Source organism: Colobus angolensis, unplaced genomic scaffold, assembly GCF_000951035.1.
Source record: "Colobus angolensis palliatus isolate OR3802 unplaced genomic scaffold, Cang.pa_1.0 Scaffold15, whole genome shotgun sequence".
In the NCBI taxonomy this organism is placed as follows: domain Eukaryota; kingdom Metazoa; phylum Chordata; class Mammalia; order Primates; family Cercopithecidae; genus Colobus; species Colobus angolensis.
The window spans coordinates 16,961,105-16,979,245 of NW_012114599.1; the positions used below are offsets into that span (position 1 = coordinate 16,961,105).

The 18,141-nt window shown below is 39.1% G+C and overlaps 1 protein-coding gene across 2 annotated transcripts in view; it reads right to left on the reverse strand.

The window, feature by feature from the left end:
- The window catches only part of TTC27 (tetratricopeptide repeat domain 27), a 195,695-nt gene that overhangs the window by 75,265 nt on the left and 102,289 nt on the right, over positions 1 to 18,141 (reverse strand). For both annotated transcript variants that reach the window (XM_011935991.1, XM_011935992.1), the window contains exons 11-12: positions 10,948 to 11,043; positions 7,732 to 7,854 (exon numbers count right to left, since the gene is read on the reverse strand). In XM_011935991.1, the coding sequence (XP_011791381.1) occupies positions 7,732 to 7,854; positions 10,948 to 11,043 (219 nt within the window). The remainder of the gene's footprint in view (positions 1 to 7,731; positions 7,855 to 10,947; positions 11,044 to 18,141) is intronic.

Here is an 18,141-nt window from a genome sequence, read left to right on the forward strand (position 1 = left end):
TAGTCTATAAACGTTGGATGAACTCAATTGGAAATAATACTAAAGTCACAAAGGGCTAATGGTATTTTCTAAGGTCCTTCAGATTCTAAACAGAAACATAAAAGATCCTTCCCATTTGGGAACAACGGGAGAACTCCTTTAGGTGACATGCTCTAGCTGAAATCAATACTGAGTATCACCATATGACTAAATTAGGACAGATCTAACAAAAATTTATCCTAGTAAATAGAGATGTCATATGGCAGAATCTGAATTTCACACGCCCTTCTAACCAAATAGTGGTAACTAGGAAGCAACACTTCTTAGGACTATAAACACAGAGGAGCAAAACTACGGCCTGAAAGGGGATTTTGGGTATTTGATGGGTCCCCCATCCTGGTGGTGTATTTTCCAATCAAACAGTCCAGTGCTGAGAACTGAGAATTTCAGATATGTGCAAGCAAAGGAACTAATATATTGAAAACCTGCCATATTGGGGCTCATTTATATTTATGACGACATGGTTTTTCTACAAGTTGCTATGTGGGAAATTTGAGATCTGCGGGAGGGAAGATCCTACCCTAAGCACTACTAGGATTCCAAGAAGCATTCTGTCAGGGGTGAAGCCTTGGGTTTGGGGTAAAGAATATGGGTGGAAAATTAAGCTAAGCCTCCAGTGAAAAGGTAGACAAAATATTTCAGGAAAATTATTCATACTTGAGTGAGAAGGAATGATCAAAACAAACTACCCTTTTTGGCTGTGATCTGTGCCTTAACTTTGTGAATTAGCAGAAATTTTGTGAATTAACAGAAAGAATTAAAATTCTAATGTGTGATAAGAGTGGTTCTTATCTGATCTTGCATCTGGTCAGTATATTAGGAAGGGAAATTGGCAGATCAACAACTATAGGAAGCCCTCCAGGTAAAAAATGAAGGGGAAAAAAATAAGCTCTAGACCCAGAGATGATACCAACTATGAAGAGCATCCTTGAGGACTACATGAAGAGCAAAATAAGGCTTAATAAACACAGGTTTGCTCCAGGGGAATGGAGAAAAGGCAGGCTAAGAACTTAAGGTTCTCCAATTAGCCAGATTTGGCCTCTTGACAACAGCTTTAGGATTAAAAAAAAAAAAGCACACATGGGACTCAAAAACCATTGGCCATAGTCTAATTCTAGCCTTCTACCTTGAAGCAGAGAGCAAAAATGGATTCTAATTCTATTGAAGAGGCTGGTTCTCAACAGGGAGACTGACCACTGAAAGGTGCTCTACATCCTCAATATAGTACATAAAGATGACAGGGGCACAGCTGACAGAACTCCAAAGCACTTTCACTCTCACCAAGAACAACCCTTTTAGCAGAATGGCAATTTACTTCTAGTCTAAATTCTTATTCTATGAGCTGCAACTGAGAGCTGACAAGTGCAAAACGCTTTGCCCCACCTGTCAGACACTCCCAGCTAGACTTCTGTGTGGTGGTGCCTACTCCCACTTACTCTCTCATGGAGCCAAATGTTCACTAATTGTTTTTCACAGTTATATGTGTGACAACACCATGCTCTGGCTTGATTTTTTAAAAGTTACTTGCCAACATAAATACTCAAGGTCCAATATGAAACAGAGTAATTAAAAACAGGCCTTATTATTCAATTAGTTGATCATCTCTTATTTGCATTACCAATTTATATTTTCAATTATTTTGCCTATTTTTCTCAATCAAGTCAGCACAACAGGTTTTAACTTACAAAACTAATATCCAATTTTGAAGGGATTAACAATAACCATGACAGGAGGCGGGTGTGGAGAAAGGGGTACCGGCTTTAAAGGAAAGAAAGGTCTGAGCTCATATTCCAAAACTGCCACTTAGTAATGCTAATCAGTAAAGTGACAAAAACAACCCATACTTTGTGGGTTGTTATGAATCGCATATGACAATTATAAAATAATTATATAAAGAATGCAGTACATATAAGGCACTCAAAATATAGCATTACATAATAATATGCTCACAGTGTCCTTAGCATTTACTGAGCAAGAATCAAAATTCTTGAAGGTTTGCTCCTATTTCTACTCCTAAAGTTAGAAGGTTCAAATGGGAGCAGAGGAATCTCAAAATTTGTTTTTGGAGAGAGAAGAGTAAAGCAGTGGTTGGAGGGGTATCTTCTGCCACGTGCAGATATTTATAAGGAGTGTCCTTCATGGAGATTGCTTCAATGAGATAACTATTCAGTGATCACTTACTAGTTACTCATCCAGCAAATATGATTGACTTCTTGCTACATGCCAGAACTTTGCTAGGTTCTGGGGCAACAGCTGTTTTTTGTTTATCGTTTTTTTTTGTTTTTTTTTTTAATGGATTGTCGCTCTGTCACACAGGCTGGAGTGCAGTGGCGCGATCTCGGCTCACTGCAACCTCCACCTCCCAGGTTCAAGTGATTCTCCTGCCTCAGCCTCCCGAGTAGCTGGGACTACAGGCGCGTGCCACCATGCCCAGCTAATTTTTTTTTTTTTTTTTTTGTATTTTTAGTAGAGACAGAGTTTCACCGTGTTAGCCAGGATGGCCTCCATCTCCTGACCTTGTGATCTGCCCACCTCAGTCTACCAATGCGCTGGGATTACAGGCATGAGCCACCATGCCTGGCCAACAGCTGTTTATTTTAATAGACACGGGTCTGGTTCTTAAGCAGCTTACATTTAGTAGATCAGATGAGCCAACAAATGGGGTACCAGAGTAGTTTGGGTGCTATAGAAGTACACAGGTGGACAGCACCACGAAATGTGGGAGGAAAGTATCTGGGAAGGCTCTCTGTAGAGAGCAATCTCCTAAAGAATAAGTAGCAGTTAGTGAAGGAAGACAAACGTTCTAGACAGACAACAACAATTACAAAGGTCTGAGGTGAGACGGTGCAGCAAAATCAAGAACTTACAAGTAGTTTCATTCAAGTTATTAAAGTTCTGCTGGAACTTCAGGTGCAACCTGGATGACAGAGTAGGTAAGAAGCAGGGTAAAAAAGGAAGGAGAAAATGCAGTTGGCAACGGAAACAGGAGCCAGATCATAAAGTGAGGCTGGGCGCGATGGCTCACGCCTGTAATCCCAGCACTTTGGGAGGCCGAGGCGGGCGGATCACCTGAGGTCAGGAGTACGAGACCAGCATGACAAACACGAAGAAACCCCATCTCTACTAAAAATACAAAAATCAGCCAGGCATGGGCCACACACCTGTAATCCCAGCTACTCAGGAGGCTGAGGCAAGAGAATCGTTTGAACCCAGGTGGTGGAGGTTGCAGTGAGCTAAGACCGTGCCACTGCACTCCAGCCTGGGCGACAAGAGCGAAACTCCATCTCTAAATAATAAATAAATTAAATTAAATTAAATTAATAAATAAATAAAGTTGTCTGTAAGTCACTCATTCTAAACAGCTCAGACTTAACCCTGGAAAAACGGAGAGAAGTTACTTGGGGTGAGAATGACACGGCAAATTTGTCTTTAGGAAGACTATTCTGGTTATAGTATGGGGAAAGAACTTCTGGGAAAATCTTTTAAACTGTATAAAGAATCTCTAGGCCGGGCGCGGTGGCTCAAGCCTGTAATCCCAGCACTTTGGGAGGCCGAGACGGGCAGATCACGAGGTCAGGAGATGGAGACCATCCTGGCTAACACGGTGAAACCCCGTCTCTACTAAAAAAATACAAAAAACTAGCCGGGCAAGGTGGCGGGCACCTGTAGTCCCAGCTACTTGGGAGGCTGAGGCAGGAGAATGGCGTAAACCCGGGAGGCGGAGCTTGCAGTGAGCTGAGATCCGGCCACTGCACTCCAGCCTGGGCCACAGAGCAAGACTCCGTCTCAAAAAAAAAAGAATCTCTAGGATAGAAGAAAAAAAAAGCCCCCAAAACAGGAAATTCAAACCAACTGCTAAAAAAGTCTCAGCTGTTTTAGAAATACAACGTTAACTTGCAATTTAAAGGAAAACTTTTTGAGTCCATGATTACAATGATCTGCAAATGCAGCATAATAAAAGATATGACCATGTAATCTCAGGGAAGCCTTGCTTCCTAGAAACAAGAGAAAACAAGAGAGGTCCCAACCCTTATCTATTCCTAACCACTCACTCTCAGTCTTTGTCTCTCATTTAGAATCAAATTTGCTCAACAAAGTAAGAATACATCCATCAGCTAGGGGAAATTGCTATAAGTGGGTCAGATAACCTTTACATACTAAATACTAACAGGTGAAAACCAGTTCTGATACCAACGTGGAGCAAAATTAATCTTAGCTATTTTGCCTATGGTCATTAAATAACAAGAATGTATGCAGGTAGTTTCTAAGCCAGAATTTCTAATACCCTACAACAGCAGAGTGTAAACATGAGCACCAGAACAAAATAATTAGAATTAAACATTTCTCCAAATTCACCTTTTAAAAATAAATTATGCCAATTGAGCATTAAATGCAAGGATTACAATTTCATAGACTTCTAGTTAAATCAAAATGTGGTGACAACTACTGGCACATGACCAAAAGAATATCAGCTGTTTTAGAAATAAAACATTCGCTTCTAAATTATAGCAAAACTTTTTAGGGTCTGTGGTTAAAAAAATCTGCAAATATAGCATAAGAAAAACAGGTAAAGGAGGTCTTTTATCGGTTAAATAAAATACTAAAATCAACTTTTAAGATCAAGATTTTGGGGAGTGTTTGGCTAAAACTCACAAAAAACAAGACAAAGTAAATGACTATACATGTCTAAAACTGTAAATATGCACATTTTCTAAAGGATTTAGAAATAGAAGCATTTGTCATTATTACCGACAATTCTTTTTTTTTTTTTTTTTGAGACGGAGTCTCACTCTGTCACTCAGGCTGGAGTGCAGTGGCACGATCTTGGCTCACTGCAAGCTCCACCTCCCGGATTCACACCATTCTCCTGCCTTAGCCTTCCGAGTAGGTGGGACTACAGACGTCTGCCACCACGTGCAGCTAATTTTTTGTATTTTTAGTAGAGATGGGGTTTCCCCATGTTGGCCAAGATGGTCATGATCTCCTGACCTCGTGATTCACCTGCCTCAGCCTCCCAAAGTGCTGGGATTACAGGCATGAGCCATGGCACCCAGCCTATTACAGACAATTCTTACAAGGTCATGTACACATTTAAAAAAATAATCATCATCACAACTGCTTAGGGAGACATAGTCAAATCCTTTCTCTGAAGGGGACAGATTCATTATGTTTTTTCTCCTGCAATTAAGGAAAGTCTCATCTTTCCATACTTTCTAAAAATAAGTAAATTAATATTCTAAAATATGTTTTGAGTATTTGTGATTTATCAACTTGCCTATTTCAAATATTACTATTTCAGAAACTACCATATTTTTATATAAAGTTATTACTTATTTCTTGGCCAATGTAAAGACTAGCACAGTAAAGAATGATGCAGTGGGAACTACATCAGACTTTAAGTCAAGATATTCATTCATCCACTCATTCCTTTGTTAAACAAACATCTGAGTACTACTTTAGTGTCAGACAATGGGCACTAAAAAGATATTTAAGTCGCCGAAGAAATACATTACTAATTTGGCAATTCTTCCTGCCTTCAATACGTTGCTTGACATTTTAAATGACAACCTTTCTTTATACATCTCAGTACAAAACAAAGCTTCATCTACTTTTGGGTATCCTTCTTTCTTGGCTCCCATAAAGTACTTGGTTGCTGCTTTTAAAGAAAAGTAAATGGAACTGAGATGATTTATCCAGTGGCAAATGTTTATTTCAGTAACACCAAATTTTCTTTTCTCTACTTTCTCTTCTTCTCTGTATTCAATAACTTTTTGTTTCAGTGTCAAATCATAATGAAATCCTTTTGAAGATATTTTAAATGGCAATTAAACACAACATACGTAGTGCTGACACCGTGTCCACAACTCAACTGAAATGGTGGCCTAAATGTAGCTATAATTAGCTTTCACATGCATGAGTATGGACAACCTGACAGGATAGTCACCTGACTTAGAGCAAAAGGAAGATGCCATCAATTGTTAAATACATTCCAATTTTAGAGACATTAAAATATGAAGAAAAAACATCTCATAGAATCATAGCAAGTAACGGCAGCAAGCACTCATGTCACCTTATGAGGTAAGCACTATTGTATGTACTTTACATACATTATCTCACAAAAACCTATAAAGCAAATAGATTAAGTGCTTCCAGATGAGGAAACTAAGACAAGGAAGATGAAAGCAACTTGCCCAATATCACAAAGCTAGCATGAAGCAAGGCTGGCATTTGACTACCGGAAGCCAGAGACCAGAGGCTATGCTTTTAGCCACTATGCCATACTACCTTGCAAGTAGTCAATAACCAGCTTGTGATCTGAAGCAAATCATAAGGGAAACCTTTCCTTATTTACAAAAGGAGGGAGCTAGAATGGATGTTTATGGGGTTCTTTTCCAGGATAAAAACATTATAACTCTATCAATCTCTTTTTGAGATAGGGTCTCGCTCTGTCATCTAGGCTGCAGTGCAGTGGGGTGATCACAACTCACTGTAGCCTTAACCTCCCAGGCTCAAGTGATCATCCTCCCTCAGTCTCCCAAGTAGCTAGGATTACAGGCATGCACCATCACACCCAGCTAATTTTTAATTTTTTTTCTTTTTTTTTCTTTTTTTTGTAGAGATGGGGGTCTCACTTGGTTGCCCAGGCTGGTCTTGAACTCTTGGGTTCAAGCGATCTTCCCACCTCAGCTTCTTGAGGTGTTAGGATTACAAGTGTGAACCACCATGCCCAGTCGATAAATCTTCCACAGTAAAACTTTGTTCTTATTCTGGTTTCTCCTTAAGTCAATACAATTCAAAGACCTTCACTGCCATTAATTGATTAGTGAAAGAAATGCAACTTTCACTATTAATCTAAAATAGACATATTTAGGAAGGTATTTAAGAAAAACACATGCTTGAACCACTATTGCTCTTTTTTAGGGTGATGGCAAAAGGTTGACTGTAGGTATAAATGATCTAGTTTGTGGGCTTTACTCTGCTTGCCTGTGTAGTCAACTTAAGTCTTCTAAATTTTTAATCCAAAATTTAACATATGATTTCAATGTGTCAGTTTTTAAAGTGACCTATAATGCAGAGCCCCTTATTCTTCTTAAAATTCTGTTTATGGATGAGAGGAAAAAACAATAGATTAATAACAGATGCAAATATTGCAACATTTTCCCTCCTGACCCAATTTCAGGGTGGAATTAAATGTGCATTACACACTTGACAACTCTTCTGCCTCCAGAGGGGTCTTCACACCCTTTGGATTTTCTTTTACAGACCAAGCCAACTGCTCTCACTCTCTCTCCTAGGTAACCTCCCTTGAGGCCCACAGCATCTGATCATCAGGCAACCCAGTGATCATTAAAATAATTCCAAATATTTCACTTTGAAGTTATCCTACGGGAGAAGGTGAGTAAAGGAAAGAAACGAAAATGCCACATCTTCAAAGCTCTTGTTAGTCTCTTACATGTCAAATCCCAATCTCAGTCCACTTTTCTCTTCTAAATACACATACCACCACGCATACACACAAAATAATCTGTTCCAATGGAAATCAGAGAAAACATTTAAAAGTTTTCTGGAAAAAAGTGAAAAAAAGCAATATAAGTGAACACTGGCAAAAGTGGGCTTGAAAAACAAAACAAGTGAGAAGATGCTCCCAGAGGGAAGGCTCTCACCAGTACATCAGATTTGACTATTACGTACCTTTCCATGCTGCCCGGCTCTTTCATAACAAATGACAACATCTTCCCACATTTCTAGCTTTTCAAATATCTGAAGGGCTGAACTGGTACATCCCAACTCAAAGAGCAAACTTGCAAGTTGGCGCTAGAAAAATCAAGTTAAAATAATTAATACTTCTTGGTGTAAAGAAAGATTTCTGTTTCACTTTCAGGTATACCTAATCTGCCTTTTTAGGGGTCTGCTTATTGTAATAAATGTATAATTTCTAGAATCTCTACTACTTAGAAGTTTGTAATAATTCAATACATACTTTTACTTTAGAAAACAAGCCTCTTTATAGGGTATAAGGATTAAAGAACAATATAGAAACTGTTGAAAATACTAAAATATATCCAATTTTTTTCTAAGAACTTAAAAAGCAAAAATCAGTATTTCTTTTTTACCTAGACAGTCTGTATACAACAATCTCAATTTATGAGGCTGAGATCCAATAAATTAATTTTTAAAACTCTGAGCAGTCAATAGAGATGACATAAAATCTATGCATTAGCCCTGCTGAATTGTATTCAGAAGGGCATCATATCTAGCTCTTTCTCACTCAAAGCTACTTAGATTTATTTCAAGCACATTCTAACAAACTTAGCTTTCTAATTTCCCAGTCCCTGGCAGATTGAAAAAAGAGCAAACTGAGTTAAGGTCAGTGAAGGTTAAACATATTTAAAAATAAATATATTATGGTTTGTAAGTGTTAGCACCTACACAAATGGAAAAAAAAAAATTTTAAGGTTTAAAAAAGTAGGTAAGGTTAGAATAAGGTGTAGTTTCATATTAGAGAGAGCTGTGTTGCTCTCTCGTAAGTATACTTTTACTACTCTGAAAATTCAATACATATTTAAGAGTTAAGCCCAGAAAATCTGGGACTGACAATATCAGAAAGTAAATGAAATATACCTAAAAATTATAAGCTACAGATTATCAAAGTAAATAATGAGAATGGTCCAATACATCAGTAACCCATGAAATACAGGAGAATTTGGATATTTTAGAGAGTATAATTGGACATTTTCAAAAACTGCCCATAGGATGTGAGAGCTGGAATAAATCTTAGTGCTTATGCAGTGAGCAGTACATCTTCATTTAAAAGATTAAGAAAGTTGATGACATCCAAGATGATATGGCTACCTAGTAGCAAAGTAGAGACTAATTCTCTTTTTATAATAAACTGTTCTGTTATTTCTCAATCTTTAAAATAATACACAAAGATATGGTTAGTCCCCATGATGCCAGAAAAAGTAATTAACTTCCTAATGAAAAAGGATCCTTATCTAACTGCCTGAAGATCCTGAAATCCACAGCTTGCTAAGCAGATAAGCATTTGGCCTAAATTCAGTTTGAACAATATTTAAGTTTCCTAATATTTCTGTTCAGAAAAAGACAAAAAGCAACACCCACAATAGATACATTTTGTCATAACAGCTCATTCTGAAATGTTTATCCACCAAACCACATAATATAAAGCACCTAACAAATTTCACAGATCAGAGGCAAAAACACACTAAAAAATTCCAGCTGTTAACACATTCTTAATGAAGAAGCTATTCCTTTTGAGATATCACAAAGCTTTTTTACTTGTTTATGTTTTATTGAGGTTCCTTCAATATGTAAACTGAACTCCAACGCATAATAAACCTCCGAGTTCACCCTGTGTTTAAGAATATAACCTACTCTAAGAAGTCTTATAATGAGGATTTTGAACAATTGGATGGTAGGTTGGCATTTATGTTTCTAACTCACTACCTATGTGTATGATCCATGATAGAGAGGACAGAAAACTGATTAAAATGACAATAGTAGATAAATCATCTGTAATCCCCTGGCTGGCTCCATCTGACTACACTAACCTCTCTGTGACTTAGTTTCCTCATGTGTAAAACAGATATTTTTAAAAACTGTTGCAATAAAATAAGAGAATATGTGTGGAATACAGAATAAAATGTATGCAACATACTAAGTATGCAGTAAAAGTTGGTTGTTGTTAGCTGATATAATTACAACCCAATGAAAAGCTAAGGAAAAGAGGTAAAGGAGACTAAAAGTGAGGAAACTAGAAACCTAGTTCACGTACACTTGTGTGATCAACACTGGAAAGCTAATTGCACTGAGCCTCAATTTCTTCTCTGTAACATTAAGAAACTGGACCAGAGCCGGGCGCGGTGGCTCACGCCTGTAATCCCAGCACTTTGGGAGGCCGAGGCAGGCGGATCACAAGGTCAGGAGATCAAGACCACGGTGAAACCCTGTCTCTACTAAAAATACAAAAAATTAGCCGGGCACAGTGGCGGGCACCTGTAGTCCCAGCTACTCGGGAGGCTGAGGCAGGAGAATGGCGTGAACCCAGGAGGCAGAGCTTGCAGTGAGCCGAGATCGCGCCACTGCACTCCAGCCAGGGGGACAGAGAGAGACTCCATCTCAAAAAAAAAAAAAAAAAGAAACTGGACCAGGTGTCTAAGTTATTTTCGGTGCTAAAATTTTACAACATAGGGAGTTACACCTATAATACAGGAGAACTATGTAGACAAGGGGCCAGAATCCCCACCTCAGCATGTGGATTAGGAGCTACAGTAGGTATTCTCATACCCTCAGGAAGAAGAGAGTAGTCATGTGTATCTCACAACATAAAGTATACCAAATAAATTCTTTCTTTTGCTTTTTGTAAGCAACTTGGTTAAAAGATTCCTTCTTTGGTAGAAAGTCCTTAAAATAATTTTAGTATAAGAAATTATTTCAAAGCCAGGTATGGTAGTGCACATCTGTAGTCTCAGCTGCTCAGGAGGCTGAGGCAGGAGTGATTGCTTCAGCCCAGGGGTTCAAGGCTGTAATGCACAGTGATCTCGCCTGTGAATTGTCACTGCACTCCAACCTGGACAATAAAGCAAGGCCTCATCCCTTAAAAAAAAAAAAAGTTACTTTGAAAATGCAAGCACTTATGATTCTCCTATAATTTCTAGGATTCTATTTCATATAGTTTTAAATTCTTTTTAAAAATGTTTTATGAGTCTAATATCACTTTAATCAAAATAGCAATTTGAAGTAGTTAGCAATTCCCAGGTAGATAAATTTATTATATCAGCAAAATATTTGAAAATTCAAACATAAATTGAAATGATCAATTTATAATGCAATTTACCTTTCTAATGCCAAGTATTTTCCATACCCAATGACAAACAACAAAACTACCTGAATGGCCCAGTGAGGTGGTACTTGACAGCAATAGAAAATCTTTAGGCGTTCCAATACAGATGTAGTTTTATCTTCAAATTGGTCTGCAAGAGCCTTAAAGAACATATATCACAATCAGAATCTATATGTATAACTTGTAATAGAAATAAGTCCTTATTGTAATAGTTATACAAATACACATATAAACAATAAAGAACTTAAGTCATTTTGATAAGGTGATAGGATGTGTGAATTTTTTCTTGAATTTCTTTAAATGTTCAAAAAAATTTAAACCTAATCCACATTTACATAAACATGTACAATAAAAACCTACCAGAAAAAGTTTTCATTTCCTATAATAGTTCTTTCAAAGAACTAGCCTTATTGATAAGCCTTTTCACTTCTTCTATGAAGAACTGTTCTTTAGCATATCTATTTCACGACATAATACCACTTTGACAATGGCACTTTATAATGTAAATCAGAGAAAAATTATATGAAGAACTCTCTTTAGGATTATTTGCTCAGGAATAAAATTAAAGGAAAAAGTAGCCTATTTGATCACAGAGAGCAAATCTTCTCACTCTTCAGCAACAGAGCAATAAGGCTGGACACTCACTCAGGTGAGACCATCTGTATAGTGCAGTGGGCAGCTGCAACCCACATACATGAAAGAATCCTTCTGATGTACTGAAATGTCTACAGTGGTACTGAATAACCAAACTCTCAGAAGCTACATCAAGAAGCAAACCAACAAGACCAAAACAGCTGACTCTGAGACGAGGTACCAGAGCCAACTGCAAAGTCAAAGGCTAGCGCTATCTAGTGGTCAAGTGATCCATCACAGAAGAGATCAGCATCAAAGTGAAGGAAGACACATTGTGAGATTGCTAGAGAAACATGTGGACAGCAGCCCCATTATCATGATCATTTTCTCTTGCCTCTTCATTTGCCATTCAGTTTACATTAAGTGTACATATTTTTCTGATATTATATACTTACACCTTCTCTCAACTGAGAATTATCAAGATCTTTTTTCTACAATGCAGTACTAAAATTTTATCTTTTTTGCCAGTTGACTAGTTTTCACAGACCTCTCTTATGAGGATTAGATGGTAGTAAGACGTCAATGTTAATTTTCTGATTTTATTATACATACTGGGTTATGTACGAGAATGTCCTTGTCATATTTGAGGACAATGAAGCACCATGTTGGCAACTTACTCTCCAAAACTTCGGGATGCATAAGACAGTTGCACTGTTCTTGCAACTTTTTGGTAATTTGGAAACTGTTTAAAATTTTCACAAAATTAATTTTTTAAATGGACAATTTCAAAAAATAGTAAAAAAGGTAGCAAGTCCAAGCCTCCGAAGAAAAAAAAGGACAGGAATCTACCATGTCCTGGTAAAAATCTAAGACAGGGAGACCAGTTTCTGAGCAGGGAGGTTTCTCCTAAATTGAGAGTTCTCTATTTTACACTGGGTGGGAGATACATTTATCAGCCTAAGAATATCTTGTAGTATGAGCTCAAGTGTGAAAAAGCATACATTACACAAAACTTCATTGACAATCCAAGATGTTATTCAGTGAAGTCAGTCAGAGCAAACTGAGACATAACCAGACTCCTAAACCATCTTGGTCAAAACATGTTTAAAGCTTTTTGGCCTTACTTCACAGAAACTTAATAGCAAAAAGATTGCATGCTGCTGCCCAAAGCTGTTTAGTTGTGGGAGGGAGGGTAGAGAAGAATAACTTCTGGCTGTATACATATGGTTACAATACATAAATAAAGAGATCACTGAGTTATTTCATAAAAGGGGAACAAATTACTTCATAGAGAAGGAACACATTTTTATCAATAGTTTTTTTTGGAAAGAAAAAATAACTAATGCTCTCTATTAATAATAAAAACAAAAGCAACATTGTATAATTTACTGTTACTAACACCTAACAACATGCAAAAAATTTATTTTCAAAAAACTCATGTTGTTGGCTGTAGTTACTGCAACTAGCTAAAGCATAATAGGTACTCAGTAAATATTTCCTCATTTACTAATAAACACATTTATTATGTATTTCAGATACTCTCAGATACTTTTGGATGATCTGAGAGTATCTAAGTGTTTCTTATAACTCTCGGATACTCTCCAAAATGGCAAAGCCCACTGAAGACAGTGCAGAGAACCAACACTCATTTGACCTGGATACCATGAATAAGCCCCCATACAAAAATCATATGCATGATAAAGATCAAAAACAGAATTCTAGGTTGGGTGCCACCCCAAGCACTTTGGGAGGTCAAAGTAGGACGATCACTTAAGCCCTGGAGTTCAAGATCAGTCTAGGCAACATGGTAAGACCACATCTCCACAAAAAATCTTTTAAAAATAGCCAGGGTTGGTGGCATAGACCCATGGGTCCAGCTACTTAGGAGGCTGATGCAGGAGAATCACTTGAGCCCAGAGAGGTCAAGGCTGCAGTGAGCTGTTTGTGCCACTGCACTCCTGCCTGGGTGACAGAGCAAAGCCCTGTCTCAGAAGGAAAAAACGGGGCCAGGCACAGTGGCTCACACCTGTAATCCCAGCACTTTGGGAAGCTGAGGCAGGTGGATCAGGAATTCGAGACCAGCCAAGCCAACATGGTGAAACCCCGTGTTTACTAAAAATACAAAAATTAGCTGGGCATGGTGGTGCATGCCTGTAATCGCAGCTAAGGCTGAGGCATGAGAATGACTTGAGCCCAGGAGGGGGAGTTTGCAATGAGCCGTGACTGCACCAATACACTACAACCTAGGCAACAGAGTGAGACTCTGTCTCAAAAAACAAAGAAAGAAAGAAACAAAAACACAAAGAAACCCACAAATACACACAAAACGGAACTCTAGGCTATTTTCACTCCTGCACAGAAAATATTTCTTCCTACCTTAGGCATGACAACCATCTACATAAAATTTAACTATCAACAAAAACTAAGAACATTAAATTAATATACAAAAGTTAAGGTTTGGCCAGGAGTGATGGCTCATCCCTGTAATCCCAGCACTTTGGGAGGCTGAGGTGGGTGGATCACTTAAGGTGAGGAGCTCTAGACCAACCTGGCCAACATGGTGAAACTCCATCTCTACTAAAAATGATCAGCCAGGTGTAGTGGTGCAGGCCTGTAATCCCGGCTACTTGGGAGGCTGATGCAGGAGAATTTCTTGAACCTGGGAGGCAGAGGTTGCAGTGAGTCAAGATCACACCACTGCACTCCAGCCTGGGCGACAGAGTGAGACTCCGTCTCAAGGAAAAAAAAAAAAAAAAGTAAGAAGTCTTGATAGGTGTACTGTTCATTTGCCTATTTCCTCTACTGGATCCAAAGTACTCTTTTTTTATTTGCTAATTTACTAAAAAGACAGGGACATTGTTACAGTGCATCTCTAGGTTTTTCAGAGCAGGATTATTTCTAGCAACTCAATCTGAAATAATTCCATCATATTCAACCAAACTGGAGTCCTTTACAGGCACAGTAAATGGAAAAATATCAGTGATGGCAAGTGAAGCCACTTGGATTATGTCTTTGTTCTATCCCCAGCAAGCAAGTAGTTTAACTACAATGGCACTTATCTATGAGATGATTTTTTTAAATAATACTTGTATTTCCAATGGTCTAGGAGTATGGCTTTATCAAAAGAGTATTTTCTTTTACTTCAAGCATTTCAGAAGATCTGTTGATTAATTTTAAGCTGAACACAAGTATTAGGTACATTCATGAGAAGCAAATCATGTGCCCAAATAGTCTGGAAGAAGACAATGGAAGAACGTCAGGTACTGTGAGAATGCGACTGAATGCAAGTGAAGCCTCACTACTATTGAGGTATTTATGTGCATGAATGTGAACATAAACAATGTGCTCCATGAGAAAGAAGTACCTCGCAAATTTTCACACACACCCAGAAATTTAGGTAAATGGTCTCTAAAGCAGTGTGTCCTACCCTTTCACTTACCCACATTCTCTTTCCGGTGTCTAAATTTCACTAATTTTACACCTGAAAATCATAGGACTTAGTCATAAGTAAAAAGTGGTATGAGGAGGTGGTCTTTAAGGAAAGATGATAATGTCAAAAATGGAGAGAAGGGGAGAAGCAGCAAATATACCTTAAACCAATCATCATGGGCAGTTTGAAGCAAGACAGAGTCTAGGCGGATGACTGAAGAGCTGTGAATAAATGGAAAACGTAACAAGCAGAGAGTGAGGAGCGCCCTGGGGCGCAGTCCAGAAGTAGGGGTGGTCTATACCAGAGGTGACTTCATGTTGCATGGACTACTGTGACATGAGACTGTTTTCAAGTTTTGAGACTCCTTTTTAATGCCATTTACTCCCTAACTCCACCTAAAGGCATTTATACTTTCGGTGTCCTTTGAGAATATGTGTTTGCGCATAAAGACCCCCTAACCCCATGCAATAACAATTCCCAAATCTTCCAGGATAATGCTGATAATGATACGGACAATGAAATCCAGGCTGAGGTGGTCTCAGATGGAGATGAGGAACTTGTTGGGAACTAGAGCAAAGGTGACTCTTGTTAGGTTTTAGCACAGAGACTGGAGGCGTTTTGCGCCTGCCCTAGAGATGTGTGGAACCTTGAACTTGAGAGAGATGATTTAGGGTATCTGGTGGAAGAAACTTCTAAGTAGCAAGGCATTCAAGAGGTGACATGGATGCTGTTAAAGGCATTCAGTTTTATAAAAGAAGCAGAGCATAAAAGTTCAGAAAATTTGCAGCCTGATAATGCGATAGAAAAGAAAATCCCATCTTCTGAGGAGAAATTCAAGCCAGGTGCAGACATTTGCATAAGTAACCGGGAGCTGAATATTAATCCCCAAGACTATGGGGAAAATGCCTCCAGGGAATCAGGGGTGTTCACAGCAGCCACTCCCGTAACAGGTCTGGAGGCCTGGGAGGAAAAAGTGGTTTTGTGGGCCAGGCCCAGGGTCCCTGTTCTGTGTGCAGCCTAGGGACTTGTTGCCCTATGTCCCAGCCATTCCAGCTGTGGCTGAAAGAGGCCAATGTAGAGCCTGAGCCACGGCTTCAGAGGGTGCAAGCCTCAAGCCTTGGCAGCTTCTATTAGTGTTGAGCCTGCCAGTGCACAGAAGTCAAGAACTTGGGTTTCAGAACCTCCACCTAGATTTCAGAAGTTGCATGGAAATGCCTGTGTCAGGGAGAAGTTTGCTGCAGGGGCAGGCTGTCATGAAGAACGTCAGCTAGGGCAGTGTGGACGGGAAATGTGGGGTCAGAGCCACCACACAGAGTCCCTACTGAGGCACTGCCTAGTGGAGCTGTAAGAAAAGGGCCACCATCCTCCAGATCCCAGAATGGTAGATCCACTGACAACTTGCACCGTGTGCCTGGAAAAGCTGTAGACTCTCAATGCCAGCCCATGAAAGCAGCCAGGAGGGAAGCTGTACCCTACAAAGTCACAGGGGCAGAGCTGTACAAGACTATGAGAACCCACCTCTTCCATTAGTATGAACTGGATGTGTGACATGGAGTCAAAGGAGATCATTTTGGAGCTTTCAGATTTGACGGCCCTGCTGGATTTCAGACTTGCATGGGGCCCATAGCCCCTTTATTTTGGCCGATTTCTCCCACTTGGAATCGCTGTATTTACCCAATGCCTGTACCCCATTGTATCTAGGATGTAACTAACTTGCTTTTCATTTTAAGGCTCATAGGCAGAAGGGCCTATGTGTTCTTAGGCCTTGTGTTGGATGAGACTTTGGAACGTGGACTTTTGAGTTAATGCTGAAATGAGTTAAGACTTTGGGGGACTGTTGGGAAGGCATGATTTATTTTGAAATGTGAGGACATGAGATTTGAAGGGGCCAGAGGTGAAATAATATGATTTGTCTGTGTCCCCACTCAAATGTCATCTTGAATTCCCACAGGTTGTGGGAGGGACCCAGTGGGAGGTAACTGAATCATGGGGGCAACCCTTTCCTGTGCTGTTCTCATGATAGTGAATAAGTTTCACAAGATCTGAAGGTTTTATAAAGAGTAGTTTCTCTGCACAAGCTCTCTCTTTGTCTGCTGCCATCCACGTAAGATGTGACTTGCTCCTCCTTGCCTTCCACCAAGATTGTGAGGCCTCCTTGGCCACATGGAACTCTAAGTCCATTAAACCCCTTTTCCCGTATAAATTACCCAGTCTTGGCTATGTCTTTATCAGCAGCATGAGACTAATACAGTAACAAATATTGTCAATTATTTTCCTTGAAGCGATGCACTTACTTCATTTATTTTTTGGGGAATTTCCACCAAATACCCAAGTCTGAATAACCAGTTCATCTGTCAATAGTCCTTTCAAGCAAAAATAATGTTCCATGGGAAAAAGTTTCTTCCTGAGACAACCATTGTACTTTAGCAAGTGGCACAAGTTTTTTGTAAGCACTTTCCATTTTATCACATAGAATTTTAAAAAGGCATGTTCTTGAGGGTAAAGATGACAAAATAATACTGCTTCATCAAAAACATTTGTAAACACAACCGTCTTTTAAAAAATTTTTTTAAAAACCGTGGTGGTGAAGCATTCAGTGACTACTAGCACAGTCTGGTGTCCCTAATCCAGTGCCCCTACCTTGATTTTGACAAAGGGGCCAGGAGTTTGACTCCCCCGCCCTCCCACTGCTTCTGGACCAATATGCAAATATCAACACAGTGAAAACGCAAACAATATCTCAGTGCCCTTATTATGAAGATGGTTTTGACCTATGGACACTCTGAAATGGCCTAAGGACTCCCAGGGATCCACAAGCCGTATTTGATAACTTCTGCCTTAGGATTAGTAAAAGTACAAGCTCTTATGCCTTCCCTACAGCCCATCTACCTCCAATTTTCTCCCAAAACTTCTCCAAGGGACTCTGCTTGGTGTCTTAAGACATTAGTGTCTTAATGAAAGCACAAGTCGACCTGTTTACAATCTGCAAATTTTATGAGGGCAAAGAATAACAAATATTTATTGATTATTAAAATCTGAGTGAATGTTTTAAACTCTTAGTATTATCCTTTCTAAAAAAAAAAAGTTTATGTACGCCAGCTGGTGGCAATCGTAACACTTTGGGAGGCCAGAAGGATCACTTGAGGCCAGGAGGTTGAGCCTGCAGTGAGCTATGATTATGCTACTGCACTCCAGCCTGAGTGATAGAGCAAGACAAAGAAAGAAGAAAAGAAAA